The sequence below is a fragment of the Cetorhinus maximus genome, chromosome 21 (assembly GCF_964194155.1).
Source record: "Cetorhinus maximus chromosome 21, sCetMax3.hap1.1, whole genome shotgun sequence".
Lineage (NCBI taxonomy): Eukaryota > Metazoa > Chordata > Chondrichthyes > Lamniformes > Cetorhinidae > Cetorhinus > Cetorhinus maximus.
Genome location: NC_135899.1, coordinates 23,437,835 through 23,450,049, shown reverse-complemented (window position 1 = coordinate 23,450,049; position 12,215 = coordinate 23,437,835). Strand labels below are relative to the sequence as shown.

Sequence of the window (12,215 nt, the reverse complement as noted above, 5' to 3'; positions counted from 1 at the left end):
CCCACCTCAGGACATCCCAGAGCGTTTTTGCAGCTCGTGAGGTACTATTTTTTCCAGAAGGGCGGTTACCGGGCGGAAGTGCGGCAGCCAACTTGTGCACATTGAGATCCCACAAGCAGCGCCGACCAGGTATTCCATTTCTAAGTGACGCTGGTTGAGGGGTAAATATCGGCTCTGGACACTGGGGCCAACCAGCCTCTCCTGCCGGGAACTGTGATGGAATTGGCCGTTAATTGGCATCTGGGGTGGGGGTGGGGAAAATTATTGCTCATCCTCTTTTAAATCGCCCCTTGTCTGCTTACGGATGGCCAACCCTGCGTGGGGAATCCTGGGTAGATGTCTCCTGATGAGACATGGGTGTCAAAATCCCTGGTGACCATATCCTCCCTTGTTGGGGGCAAAAGTTTACTGTGTTTAACTGTTGGAGTGGTTGAGGCAAATAACATAGATGTGTTTAAGGGGAAGCTAGATGAGGGAGAAGGGAATCGAAGGATATGCTGATAGGGTGGGAAGAGGTTTGTACGCAGCATAAGGTCATAAGAATGGACCAGTTGGGCCAAATGAGCTGTTTCTGCCCCGCAAGTTCGGTACAACCTGTACCCATGTTCCGTGTATCCTATCAAATCCTTTAATCACCTTCAAAGCATCAATTAGATAATTAGTAGCTCCGCCTATTATTGTGGGGTTGAGAGAGAGAGGAAGAGAGAAACAGGAGCTGATTCCTTTAACATGGGGGTAGAGAGGAGCTGATTCCTTTAACATGGGGGAGTGTGGCAGGAGCTGATGCACTTTTGGGGGAGAGAGGGAGGAGCTGATCTCTTTGACATGTGGGGAGTGTGGCAGGAGCTGATGCCTTGATGAAGGAGGGAGGTAGGGTGTGAGGAGATTCTTCCATTTTGCCCCCAAGATGCTGGCAATTTTTCGTCCACTATCAGTCATGTGTAGCTTTTGATTGTTGCATTTACCTGGCCGTGTGCTGGTTTCTATAGGAACCTGATGGGGCAGATTTGCTGATCGGCCTGGAGAAGAAGAATCTACAGGATATCAAACCGACTCTGGAAGTGCCGCTGCACACGATAAAAGACATACTTCAGGTTAGCTAGTGAAGGGATGGGGATGGGAGGAGCTGCCGGAGCTCTTAATTTTAGTTTCCCAGTCCTGGTTTTATTCACACAACATGGCTTTCACTTTCAGATGCTCTCCTCATTTTGATTTACCATCCAAGCTTTCAAGGGGACAATGTCCTTCAGTGAAGGAAATCTGCTGTCCTTACCCGGTCCGGCACTACCAATGACCTTCGGCATCAAACCAATTTGATTGTTTCTGAGTTGCTGGGCCCACTATGTCCCAGACTCTCATGTCGCATACAACTGTCAGCCAAGAAGCAGGCCCATTACCACTACCCTAGGGCAACAAAGGGGAGGGCAATAAACACCAGCCACATCAGTGATGTCCACATCCCAAGAATGACTCTTTTAGAAAAAACATCAGCTATAGCATAGATTAGATGCAGAGTAAAGCTCCCTCTACACTGTCCCATCAAACATTCCCAGGGCAGGTACAGCACGGGGTTAGATACAGAGTAAAGCTCCCTCTACACTGTCCCCATCAAACACTCCCAGGGCAGGTACAGCACGGGGTTAGATACAGAGTAAAGCTCCCTCTACACTGTCCCATCAAACACTCCCAGGATAGGTACAGCACGGGGTTAGATACAGAGTAAAGCTCCCTCTACAATGTCCCATCAAACACTCCCAGGGCAGGTACAGCACAGGGTTAGATACATATTAAGGTTTGCTGTTCCATCGTGCAGTTGAGTGAGCCTTCACATTGTCACAAATAGCCTACTACCTGATCACATGTAGGGTAATAATAGCCCTTGTGAATGGTTTGGGAAGGATCTCAGTCTTCACTGACACTGTTCCTTGAACCTTTACCTTGGAACGTCCAGATTTTTATCTGCTGAGCTGTGAACCTGTATCTCTGAATAAGATGAGCCTTGGAGCCTTGTTAACGGCTAAATAAAACCAAAATGAGATGATGGTAACTCTGTGCCACATTATAAAGCAAATAAGATGTACAATCTGCCCAATCACACTCTTCTTCCATTATATTGTCTACCTGTGTTCCTCTTCCAGAAAATGGATGCTGCTCGGAAGGAATTGCAGGAATGCTACAGAGAGCGAATGCTAGTTCTTGACCTGGTCCCTCAGTTAATGAGCCAGACCACCAAGGAAGCTAGAACTGATTGTCTGACCCCGAGAATAACCAAAGCTTTATCAGAAGTCAGGGATGTGAACGTGATGCCCTCACCAACACCAGTCGGCCCATACACTTATGGTAAGGCACAATGTTGTCATGGATTATGGACAGTCCCATGTGGGGTCAGAGACACCAGCCCATGGAGAGGCCTGTGTCACAGTGTCAGGGACACCAGTGAAGAGCCTGTGTCACTGTCAGGGACACCAGTGGAGAGGTCTGTATCACACTGTCAGGGACACCAGTGCAGAGGCCGCTATCATAGTGTCAGGGACACCAGTGGAGAGGTCTGTATCACACTGTCAGGGACACCAGTGCAGAGGCCGCTATCATAGTGTCAGGGACACCAGTGGAGAGGCCTGTATCACACTGTCAGGGACACCAGTGCAGAGGCTGCTATCATAGTGTCAGGGACACCAGTAGAGAGGCCTGTATCACAGTGTTGTCGGGGACACCAGCCCATGGAGAGGCCTATATTACAGTGTCAGAAACACGAGTGGAGAGGCCTGTAGCTCAGTGTCAGGGACACCAGTCCATTGAGAGGCCTGTAACACAGTGTCAGGGACACCAGTCCATGGAGAGGCCTGTATCACAGTGTCTGGGACACCAGGCCATGGAGAGGCCTGTATCACAGTGTCTGGGACACCAGTCCATGGGGAGGCCTGTATCACAGTGTCTGGGACACCAGTCCATTGAGAGGCCTGTAACACAGTGTCAGGGACACCAGTGCAGAGGCCTCTATCATAGTGTCAGGGACAGTACACAGAGAGGCTTGTATCACAGTGTCTGGGACACCAGTCCATGGAGAGGCCTCTATCATAGTGTCAGGGACAGTACACAGAGAGGCCTGTATCACAGTGTCTGGGACACCAGTCAATGGGGAGGCCTGTAACACAGTGTCAGGGACACCAGTCCATGGAGAGGCCTGTATCACAGTGTCTGGGACACCAGTCCATGGGGAGGCCTGTATCACAGTGTCTGGGACACCAGGCCATGGAAAGGCCTGTATCATAGTGTCTGGGACACCAGGCCATGGAAAGGCCTGTATCATAGTGTCTGGGACACCAGGCCATGGAGAGGCCTGTATCATAGTGTCTGGGACACCAGTCCATGGAGAGGCCTGTATCATAGTGTCTGGGACACCAGGCCATGGAAAGGCCTGGGAGCTGGGTTAATGGTGACCAATGACCATTGTGACATGTTGTGGTGTGTTACACTAAAACTCTCGGAAATTGAGTCTATGTAGTGGTAATACATTAAGCCCCTGTTTATTACTTGAAATATAAACACAGATGCTGCCTGCATTTCCAGCCTTTTTTAGAGAGAAGCAGCGTTGATGTTTCAGCTCGAGATGACCTTTCATCAGAACATTCTTGGGTGTTCAGTTCCTTCAGATGCTGCGTAGATCAGTGACTTGCAGAGCCATTGGCAAAAAAAGGGAAGAAAGACTTGCCTTTATACCACTCCTATCATGATCTCAGGATGTCTCATTGCACTTGACAGTCAAACCTTTGAAGTGCAGTCACTGTTGATATACGACACAGGGCAGCCAACTTATGCCAGCTCCCACAAGCCAGCGACATGACGATGATCGGATAACCTGCTTTTTCTGTTATGTTGATGGAAGGATAAAGATTGGCCAGGATACCGGGCAGAACTCCCCTGCTTTTCTTCAAAATACTGCACTGCCACGGGATCTTTCAAGTCCACTTCAGGTTCCGTCAGTGCAGCACTCTCTCAGAGCAGCAGTGGGAGTGTCAGCCTAGACTTTTGCACTCGAGTCTCTGGAGTGGCACTTGAATCCACAACCTTCTGCCTCGCCAGAGTGCTACGAACTGAACTAAGGCTGACACGGACAAAATGGGACTTTTGGGGTACAGGATAGGGCACGGGTGAACTAGGGAGACCCTGGGGACTGGCACATTTTTTGGCCCAGCCCATTGTTTAGTGTCCAGGCTGTGTGTAGGGAACTTTTTAAAAAGACAGTTGAGTGTGGGCTGAAAATGAGCTGCATCATAGCATTTTACACGTAGCTACAGCTTTTGTTTAAAAGAATGAGCTGGAGAACAAAACTTCCCCTGTTTAGTTTAACTCTTCAAAATTGCCGGGCACTCACTACCCCCGTCCTACTGAATCCGGGTGTGACGTGTAAGGATGGGCATGTACAGATTTGTAAGCATCAGGGGATCAGAATGGTTACAGCACAGAAGGAAGCCATTCAGGCCATCATGTCCTTGCTGGCCCTCTGAAGGGTCAATTCACCTAGTGCCGCTCATGTGCCTTTTACCCATATCTCTGCACATTCATTCTTTTCAGCTAATAATCCAATTCCCTTTTGGATGCCCCCACCACAATCTCAGGCAGCGCATTCCAGATCCTAACCTAACCACTTGCTGTGTGAAAAAGCTTTTCCTCGTGCCGCCATTGTTTCTTTTGCCAATTACTTTAAATCTGCGCATTTTGGTTCTCAATCCTTCCCCCAATGGGAACAGTTTCTCCCCATCTTCTCTGTTTGGATGCCTCATGATTTTGAACACCTCTATCAAAACTCCTTCCAACCTTCTCTTCTCCAAGGAGAACTGCTCCTGCTTCTCCAATCTATCTACATAACTGAAGTTCCTCATCCCTGGGACCAATCTCGTGAATATTTTCTGTGCGCCCTCGAATGCCTTCACGTCCTCCCTAAAATGTGCTCAGAAAAGGACGCAATACTCCAGTTGAGGCCGAACTAGTGTTTTGTACCATAACTTCTTTAATGAGAATAAACTAGTTGGCATTATGTAGGATAATAGACTAGTTCAGCTCGAGTATGGCAGGGTCAAACACACAGATGCACATATACGTGAAAAGGCAGGGAAGTGGAGTTGAGGATTATCAGATCAGCCATGATCCCATTGAATGCAAAGCAGACTCGATGGGCCAAATGGCCTACTTCTGCTCCTACGTCTTATAAGTATGTTCAAGGCTGAGATAGACAGATTTTTTTTTTAATGGTCTTATGGTCTACCGAGGGTGGCTGGAGATGAAATCACTTTTATGATTAGAAGTGAAACAATACAGCAGTGTGCCTGTGCTAGCTCTTTGCTGCTAGAACTTTCCAATTAGTCCCACTGCTCTGCTCTCTCCCCATAGCCCTGCAATTTGTTTTCTCCTTCCAAGTATTTGTCCAATTCCCTTTGGAGAGTTACTGTTAAATCTACTTTCGCTTTCCTTTCAGGCAGTACAATCCAGATCATAACTAATCATTCCATAAACGAAACTTCTCCTTATCTCTCCCACTCTGGTTCTTTTGCCAATTATCTTAAATCCACATCAAACCCCTGTTTATCGGCCCTCCAGCCGCAGGAAACAGTTTCTCCCGATTTACCTTCTCAAAACTTGCCATAATTAGGAAAGTAACGAGATAAAGGATACTTGGGCCCGGGGAGCATCCAGGGTACTAGAAACTCAACTGATGTGGCGATTGAATGACAGCAGCTGACTTGAAAAAGGAAGGTAGCTTTCGCAACCTCCCCCACCCAAAACGCTTAACAGCTAATTAAGTGCTCACTTTAAAATCTTGGCAGCCAATTTACACACAGCAAGCTCCCACAATATGATGTTGATCAGGGCATCTGTGTTTGCGATGTTGGTTGAGGGATAAATATTGGCCGGGACACCAGGGTGCCCTTCTTCGAAATAGTGCCATGTGATCTCTTAGCATACCCCTGAGGGGGCAGATAGGTTTGACCTTTCATCCAAATGACTGTATAGGAACATAGGAGCACGAGTAGGCCATTCGGCCCCGCGAGCCTGCTCAGCCATTTAACTAGATCATGACTGATCTCCTACCTCAATGCCATCTTCCCCCACTATCCCTGTATCCCTTAATGTCATTGGTATCTAGAAATCTATCGACCTCTACCATGAACACACTCAATGACAGAGCTTCCAGAGGCGTCTGGGGTAGAGAATTCCAAAGATTCACTACCTTCTGACTGAAGAAATTCCTCATCTCAGTCCTAAATGGCCTACCTCCTATTCTGAGACTGTGTCCCCTGCTTCTAGATGTCCCCCCCAACCAGGGGAAACATCCTTTCTGCATCTAACTTGTTGAGCTCGGGTACTTTGTAATTACACGGTAAAGTGCTGGGTCCAATAACTCAAAACCTTCTGCCTACCCGCGGTCGAGACATCAGCTTATTTATTGAGGTCAGCTGCAGGTTCAAACCTCACTCCAGAAACCCCAGAACAAAGTCTAGGCTGACACTGCAATGAGGCACCGAGGGAGTGCTGCACTGTCCAGAGCAGTGGGGAGAAGCCAGCTCACCTGGCCTGCTGGGTTCTTTGTTTGTGAGCAGGTAAATGTTATTCCCCTGGGCGCTGCATCGTGGCGCTTCATAATTAACGATTAAGCGGGCATTGTTGTAAATCCTGGTCCTCGAACCTGCATTGAGGGTGAAGGAGAGTGAGGAGCCTGAGAAGGCCTAACTCTGCTTGCCCGCAGATCTGGACTCTGTATCGCGTTACCCATGGTGCAGGAGTAATGATTAAATCTCATCTTGTCACCAGCCTGCGATAGAGCGATGAATAATGCAAAAGATGTCATTGTTGAGTCCAGGGTCCTGCGGGTGAAGATCGACAAGTTAATAGAAGACTCGATTGCCATCATAAAAGGTGCTCAGAAATCAGTAAACGACGGGCTCACTCAGAAAATGGCGGAGAGCGTGGCCATGACGGTATGAACTAATCTGCTAGAGAAGACCTAGTTTTTTTTGTAACTTGTGTGCTTGTTTTCCTCTCTCCCCGTATTTTTTTAACCCCCCCGTCAGCCTTTCCCCCTCTCTGGAAAGTGATGGCTCTCTTTCGGGTACCAACCCACTTCCCAGTAGTTGCGATAACACAATTTCTTTGGTGCCCACGGACATGGCACTCTCTGCCGCGATGACCAGGAAGAAGGAGCTTGCATTTATATAGCGCCTGTCACGACCTCAGGATGTCCCATATGTACCAGGGAAGTACTTTTTGATGGGTAGAATCACTGCCCTCATCAATGTTCTCCATAAGCCATGCGGCAAGGGCAACCAACCCTGGTGAAGTAAAATAAGGGCCACTTTGACATTGGGGTTGGTGGTGAAGAGGGCGTATGTTGCTTGTGACCATAAGACTAGGGGGTGGGGTGGTGCTGGTAGGGCAGGGACGGATGCTCACAGAAGAAAACAGAGGCAAAGGTAAGAGGAGACTCCCAGGCTCAATCTCCTACAGCCTATCCTGGGAATAAAAGACAAAAGGCGTCCCTTAAGGACAAACTGTCAAACTAAGGGACTGTCCCTTAAAATAATGGACAAGTCAGTCCCTTTAAATTATTGCATATTCGTGGCCATAGAAAAAGTTTAAAGGGGCTGCACACTTAAATAAATCAGCTGTGTGCTGCGAAACAGACGTTGGCGGGGATGTTGGTCATTATAGGGTTGCCAATATTTATGACCATGAAACCATTGCCGATTGTCGGAAAAAACCCATCTGGTTCACTAATGTCCTTTAGGAAATGAAATCTGTTGCCCTTACCTGGTCTGGCCTACATGTGACTCCAGACCCACAGCAATGTGGTTGACTCTTAAAAGCCCTCTGAACATGGCCAATTAGGAATAGGTAATAAATGCTGGCCTAGCCAGCGACGGCCACATCCCATGAACGAATTAAATAAAAATATACACAACAAGCTCCCATAAACAGCAATGAAGTAATGACCAGTACTGAACTTTGGCAAATAGAAACTGAGTACACAGAGAGAGCTGGTACGAATTTGTGAATGGGAAATCATGTCATGTTCAATGAACCAAATTGAAGGCATTCATTAAGGTTTCACATAAGCAATGAGAATACTGGTTTTGTGATGATTGAGGGATAAATATTGGCCAGGAGGCTGGGGAGACCTTCCCTGTTCCTCATCGAAATAGTGCCATGGGATCATTTAGGTTCACCTGAGAGGGCAGACGGGACTGAAGTTTAATATTCCACCCGAAGGAGGGCACCTCCAACATTGTAGCACTCCTTCAGTGCAGCTCTGGCAGCATCAGACCCCTATTGTGTACTCAAATGTAACAGGATTGGGGACTTGTATCCATAACCTTCTGACTCGGAGGTGAGAGAGAGGAACATCAATTGGTGTCTGACTGTGGGTAGGGAAGTTGACACCCTAATATGTATTCTGTACATCATAACGCGGCTAACAGTCTAAAGCAGCGTATCCTTAACCTATCATGATCAGTGCCACAGGGGACTCTGCTGGTAAACATGAACAAAAACATGAGGTCCAGAGCTGCGAGTGAAACCTGGATTACAATAATTTCTCGGATGGGACCACACTGGCTAACTCTTGTTCGTTTGTGTCATTCTCTCTTTCAGCAACACATGGAGGTCAGTGCCGGGGAGACCAGAGCCGCCTTTAATCGAACGCAGCGCTGGTATGATGAGATGGAATTAGCAAGTAACATAATTCTGGTACGTAGGAAGATGTCCCATCCATGGGGAATTCTGCAGAGGCTGGTGAAATCTGACCTAGGAAAGACACCGTGTCCAGGAGGTCCACAGAGGGCACACTGAGCCTGGGCATCACTGCTCAGTGACACCCTCCCCCCACTCCACCTTCTACAGATGACCTATGACTGCTGATCAAATTGCCACCCTCTTAATACAGAGACCTATTTTTCAATGGAAATTCCTCCCCACACCCTCGCCACTCCCCCACCCAGGTTTTGTGACACAACTTAATCGGAGACGTCAGCTATTGACCCAGACTGAACAACTGGAATTCCACTCATTCGTACCGTCTCGTGAGTGTTAGTGGCTTAATTTCATCTTGTCCCTGCCCTGTGTCTGATGCCCACAGGCCAAATGCTTTGCAGTAGGTGGTGCTGAATTTTGATCTTCTTTTTAAATGTATTCCTGGGGTATGAGCATCGCTGGCAAAGCTAGCATTTATTGCCCATCCCTCATTGCCCATGAGATGATGGTGGTGAGCTGCCATATTGAACCGCTGCAATCCATGTGGTGCAGGTACACCCACAGTGCTGTTAGTAAGGGAGTTCCAGGGTTTTGATCCTGAAACAAGGAACAGCGATATGGTTCCAAGTCAGGATGGTGTGTGACTTTGGAGGTGGTGCTGTTCCCTTAAACCTGCCGCGTCCCTTCTCCTTCCAATTGGGGTTAGGGACAAAGATCAGCAACAGGAACCAGGGCTGACTTCACTTCTCTATTCTTACTGATGGCTTGAAATTAATGCTGCTTTCCTTTTCCCCTGTCCATCAGGGCCCAGAGACCAGTAAACACCTAACGACACGTGAACGCCTCGACAGACCACTGGTGAAGGTTTACCAGCGTCACCCAGCTACTCAACTTCCTGAGGCAGCAACTATTGTCAAGGTTGGTATGCAGTGCGGTGAAAATCTGGAACTCTCTTCCCTGCCCCGAAAAGTCCGTCGAGGCCAGTGAGGGTCAACGGAGAACTTCCAAATGCTGAGGTTGTTACATTTTTGTTAGGCACAGCTATTAAGGGAACTAAGGCAGGAAGATGGAGTGAAGATACAGATCTACCGTGATCTAGTTTAATGGCGGGCCAGTCCCAAAGAGCTGAGTGGCATGCTCCTGTTTGTATTCTTGGGCAGTAAAGACAAAAACCCAGCACAGAATGTTCCAGAAACAGCGGCAGAAGCAGAATCCTTAATAGCTTTTAAAAGAGTACAGAAGAAATTGAGCAAATGTAAAACAGAGAAATGGCGAGGCGGAAAGGCAAGGAGTGAGACTGAAGTCTTTTGGAAAGCCTGCCTAAGTACAAAGGGAGAACTAGTTTCAGTGTGTGCCTTACAGCTCTTTGAGTCTGTGTTTTATTTGTGGCAGGACCCTTTGGCTCGTCTCTGAGGTTCTGGACTCTCAGGATGGTGGTGCATGTTGTCAATTCTGGAGGCGTGGTGGGCATTTTCACCCAGTTTCAGTGGCGGGTTTGGTGAGAGGCGGTTTGCTTGTGGCGCTACCAATCAGCTGTGTTGCTCAGCGCAAGGTGAGGAGGATGGGCTTGCCAATGGGTGTGCCGTGGGCACAGTGGCTAGTTTGAGTTTAAAAATGTGTCTTGGCTTCAAAAAAAATAATAGGCGAGCACCCTGATGTTTCAGTAACTGATCCAAACAGAACAGTACGCTTTGATGGGATGAATAGGGAGGCCATGCAATGCATAGATGTTAACAATTTCAAATGGAATAGGCAGGCAAAGGGATCTAATCATACACTTAACATAAATCACTCAAAGCAGTGAAGCTGGTTAATAATTTCATTCAGAAAAGCATTGGGGTTCATTCCTGAAGGTGCAGAATTGAAGAGCATGGATTCCGTGTTAAACTTTCATGGAACCTTGGTGAGAGTGCAAGTCAGAAAGCGGAATACTGAAGAAGCGGGAAATTCTGGAATTAAAAACAGCAATGGCTGGGAGTACTGAGCAGGGTACAGCAGCATCTGTGGAGAGAGAAACAGAGTTAACGTTTCAGGTCTGTGACTGTTGATCAGAACTGGGGAAAGTCAGAAATGTGATGGGTTTTGAGCAAGGATTGTTGAGGGGAGGTGGGATAGGTATAAAAGGAAGGTCTGTGATGGGGCGAAAGACAGGAGAGATTGAATGGCAAGAAGGGTTAGTCTTCCGGGGCCAAAGGGAATGGAGATGGAGCAAGAAAATAAACAAAAGATGTGCCGAGAGCAAGTGTGTTGCTGACTTAAAGAAAAAGAATGGAACAGGCCTAGACCAAATTTAAGAGCTGTTCTGCTTTCCATATTATATCAAGCCCATCCTTCTCGTCCTTGCGCTGAGCTACACAACTGATTGGTAGTGCCACAAGCTCTGAGGAAGAGTCATTCTGGACTCGAAACGTTAACTCTGTTTCTCTCTCCACAGATGCTGTCAGACCTGCTGAGTTTTTCCAGCATTTTCTGTTCTTATTATTTTTTTTATTCGTTCGTGGGATGTGGGCATCGCTGGCTAGGCCAGCATTTATTGTCCATCCCTAGTTGCCCTCGAGAAAGTGGCGGTGAGCTGCCTTGAACCATGTGGTTATAGGTACTGTTAGGGAGGGAGATAACAATGATCTAGAGGCACTAGAGAAGACGCAAAACAGATTCACAAGGGTGATACCAGAGCTGAGAGAACATACTCGTCAGGTAAGTTTGAAGAGGCTGGGGTTCTTTTCTCCAGAAGAGACGGATAAGGAATGATCTCATAGAGCTCTTTAGGATGGTGAAGGGATAGAGTGGGTGGGGTAGATGGAGAGAAAATGTTCCCACCTGTGAAGGAACGTGTTTGAAAAGCATACTTGAGATGTCGAGTAAGAGTAGCTTTCTGTTTAACCCAATTTCTTCTGCTTTATCTCGCTGCCCTCCCACCACCCGCCCCCCCCCCCCACCCCCCCACAACCCCATTGCCCTCAAATAGGGTATCGGAGTACTAAATGACGCAATGGCGGAAACCAGTCGCAACATTGAAATGCTGCAGGTAGCAAGAAAGCGACTGAATGAGAACATTCATGACAAAAAAGCGGGGTACCGCGTGGATGCGGGGATAGTTCGATTTCGCAAACTGAAAGCGCCGGCTAGGATACTCATTGACGAGTCAAAGCCACTGAGTGGCAACTAAACGGAGGACTTGGGGTATATTGACGTCCTTTTTTAAAGTGTTTGGTGTCCCTTTTTATGAGCAATAATTAAAACATTTTAATCATTCGTTCTACTGATTCTTTGCACCAAATTTCACTTCTTTTCTGTTGACAAGGAGGATTCTCCAAACAAATAACCTTCCAGAGCTACAAACGATGGTAGTCAGGCCTGCATTCAGTTCAGTCAAAAGCCAAATGGAGTACAGGTCTGTCCCTCAGGCGAGGGACAGTTGTTGACAGGCTGACCTTTATTCTCCTGTGTTTGTATCCTGGCTAATTGCC

At 47.6% G+C, this 12,215-nt stretch overlaps 1 protein-coding gene across 1 annotated transcript; it reads left to right on the top strand.

Annotated features, from left to right (window-relative positions):
* Positions 1 to 836: 836 nt before the first annotated feature.
* Positions 837 to 12,000, top strand: tektl1 (tektin like 1). The gene is made up of 6 exons (XM_078566262.1): positions 837 to 1,094; positions 2,139 to 2,340; positions 6,811 to 6,977; positions 8,647 to 8,742; positions 9,550 to 9,663; positions 11,714 to 12,000. Exons 2-6 carry the CDS (start codon positions 2,142 to 2,144, stop codon positions 11,912 to 11,914), a joined length of 777 nt encoding a protein of 258 aa, XP_078422388.1. The 5' UTR covers positions 837 to 1,094; positions 2,139 to 2,141; the 3' UTR covers positions 11,915 to 12,000.
* The last annotated feature ends 215 nt before the right edge of the window (positions 12,001 to 12,215 follow it).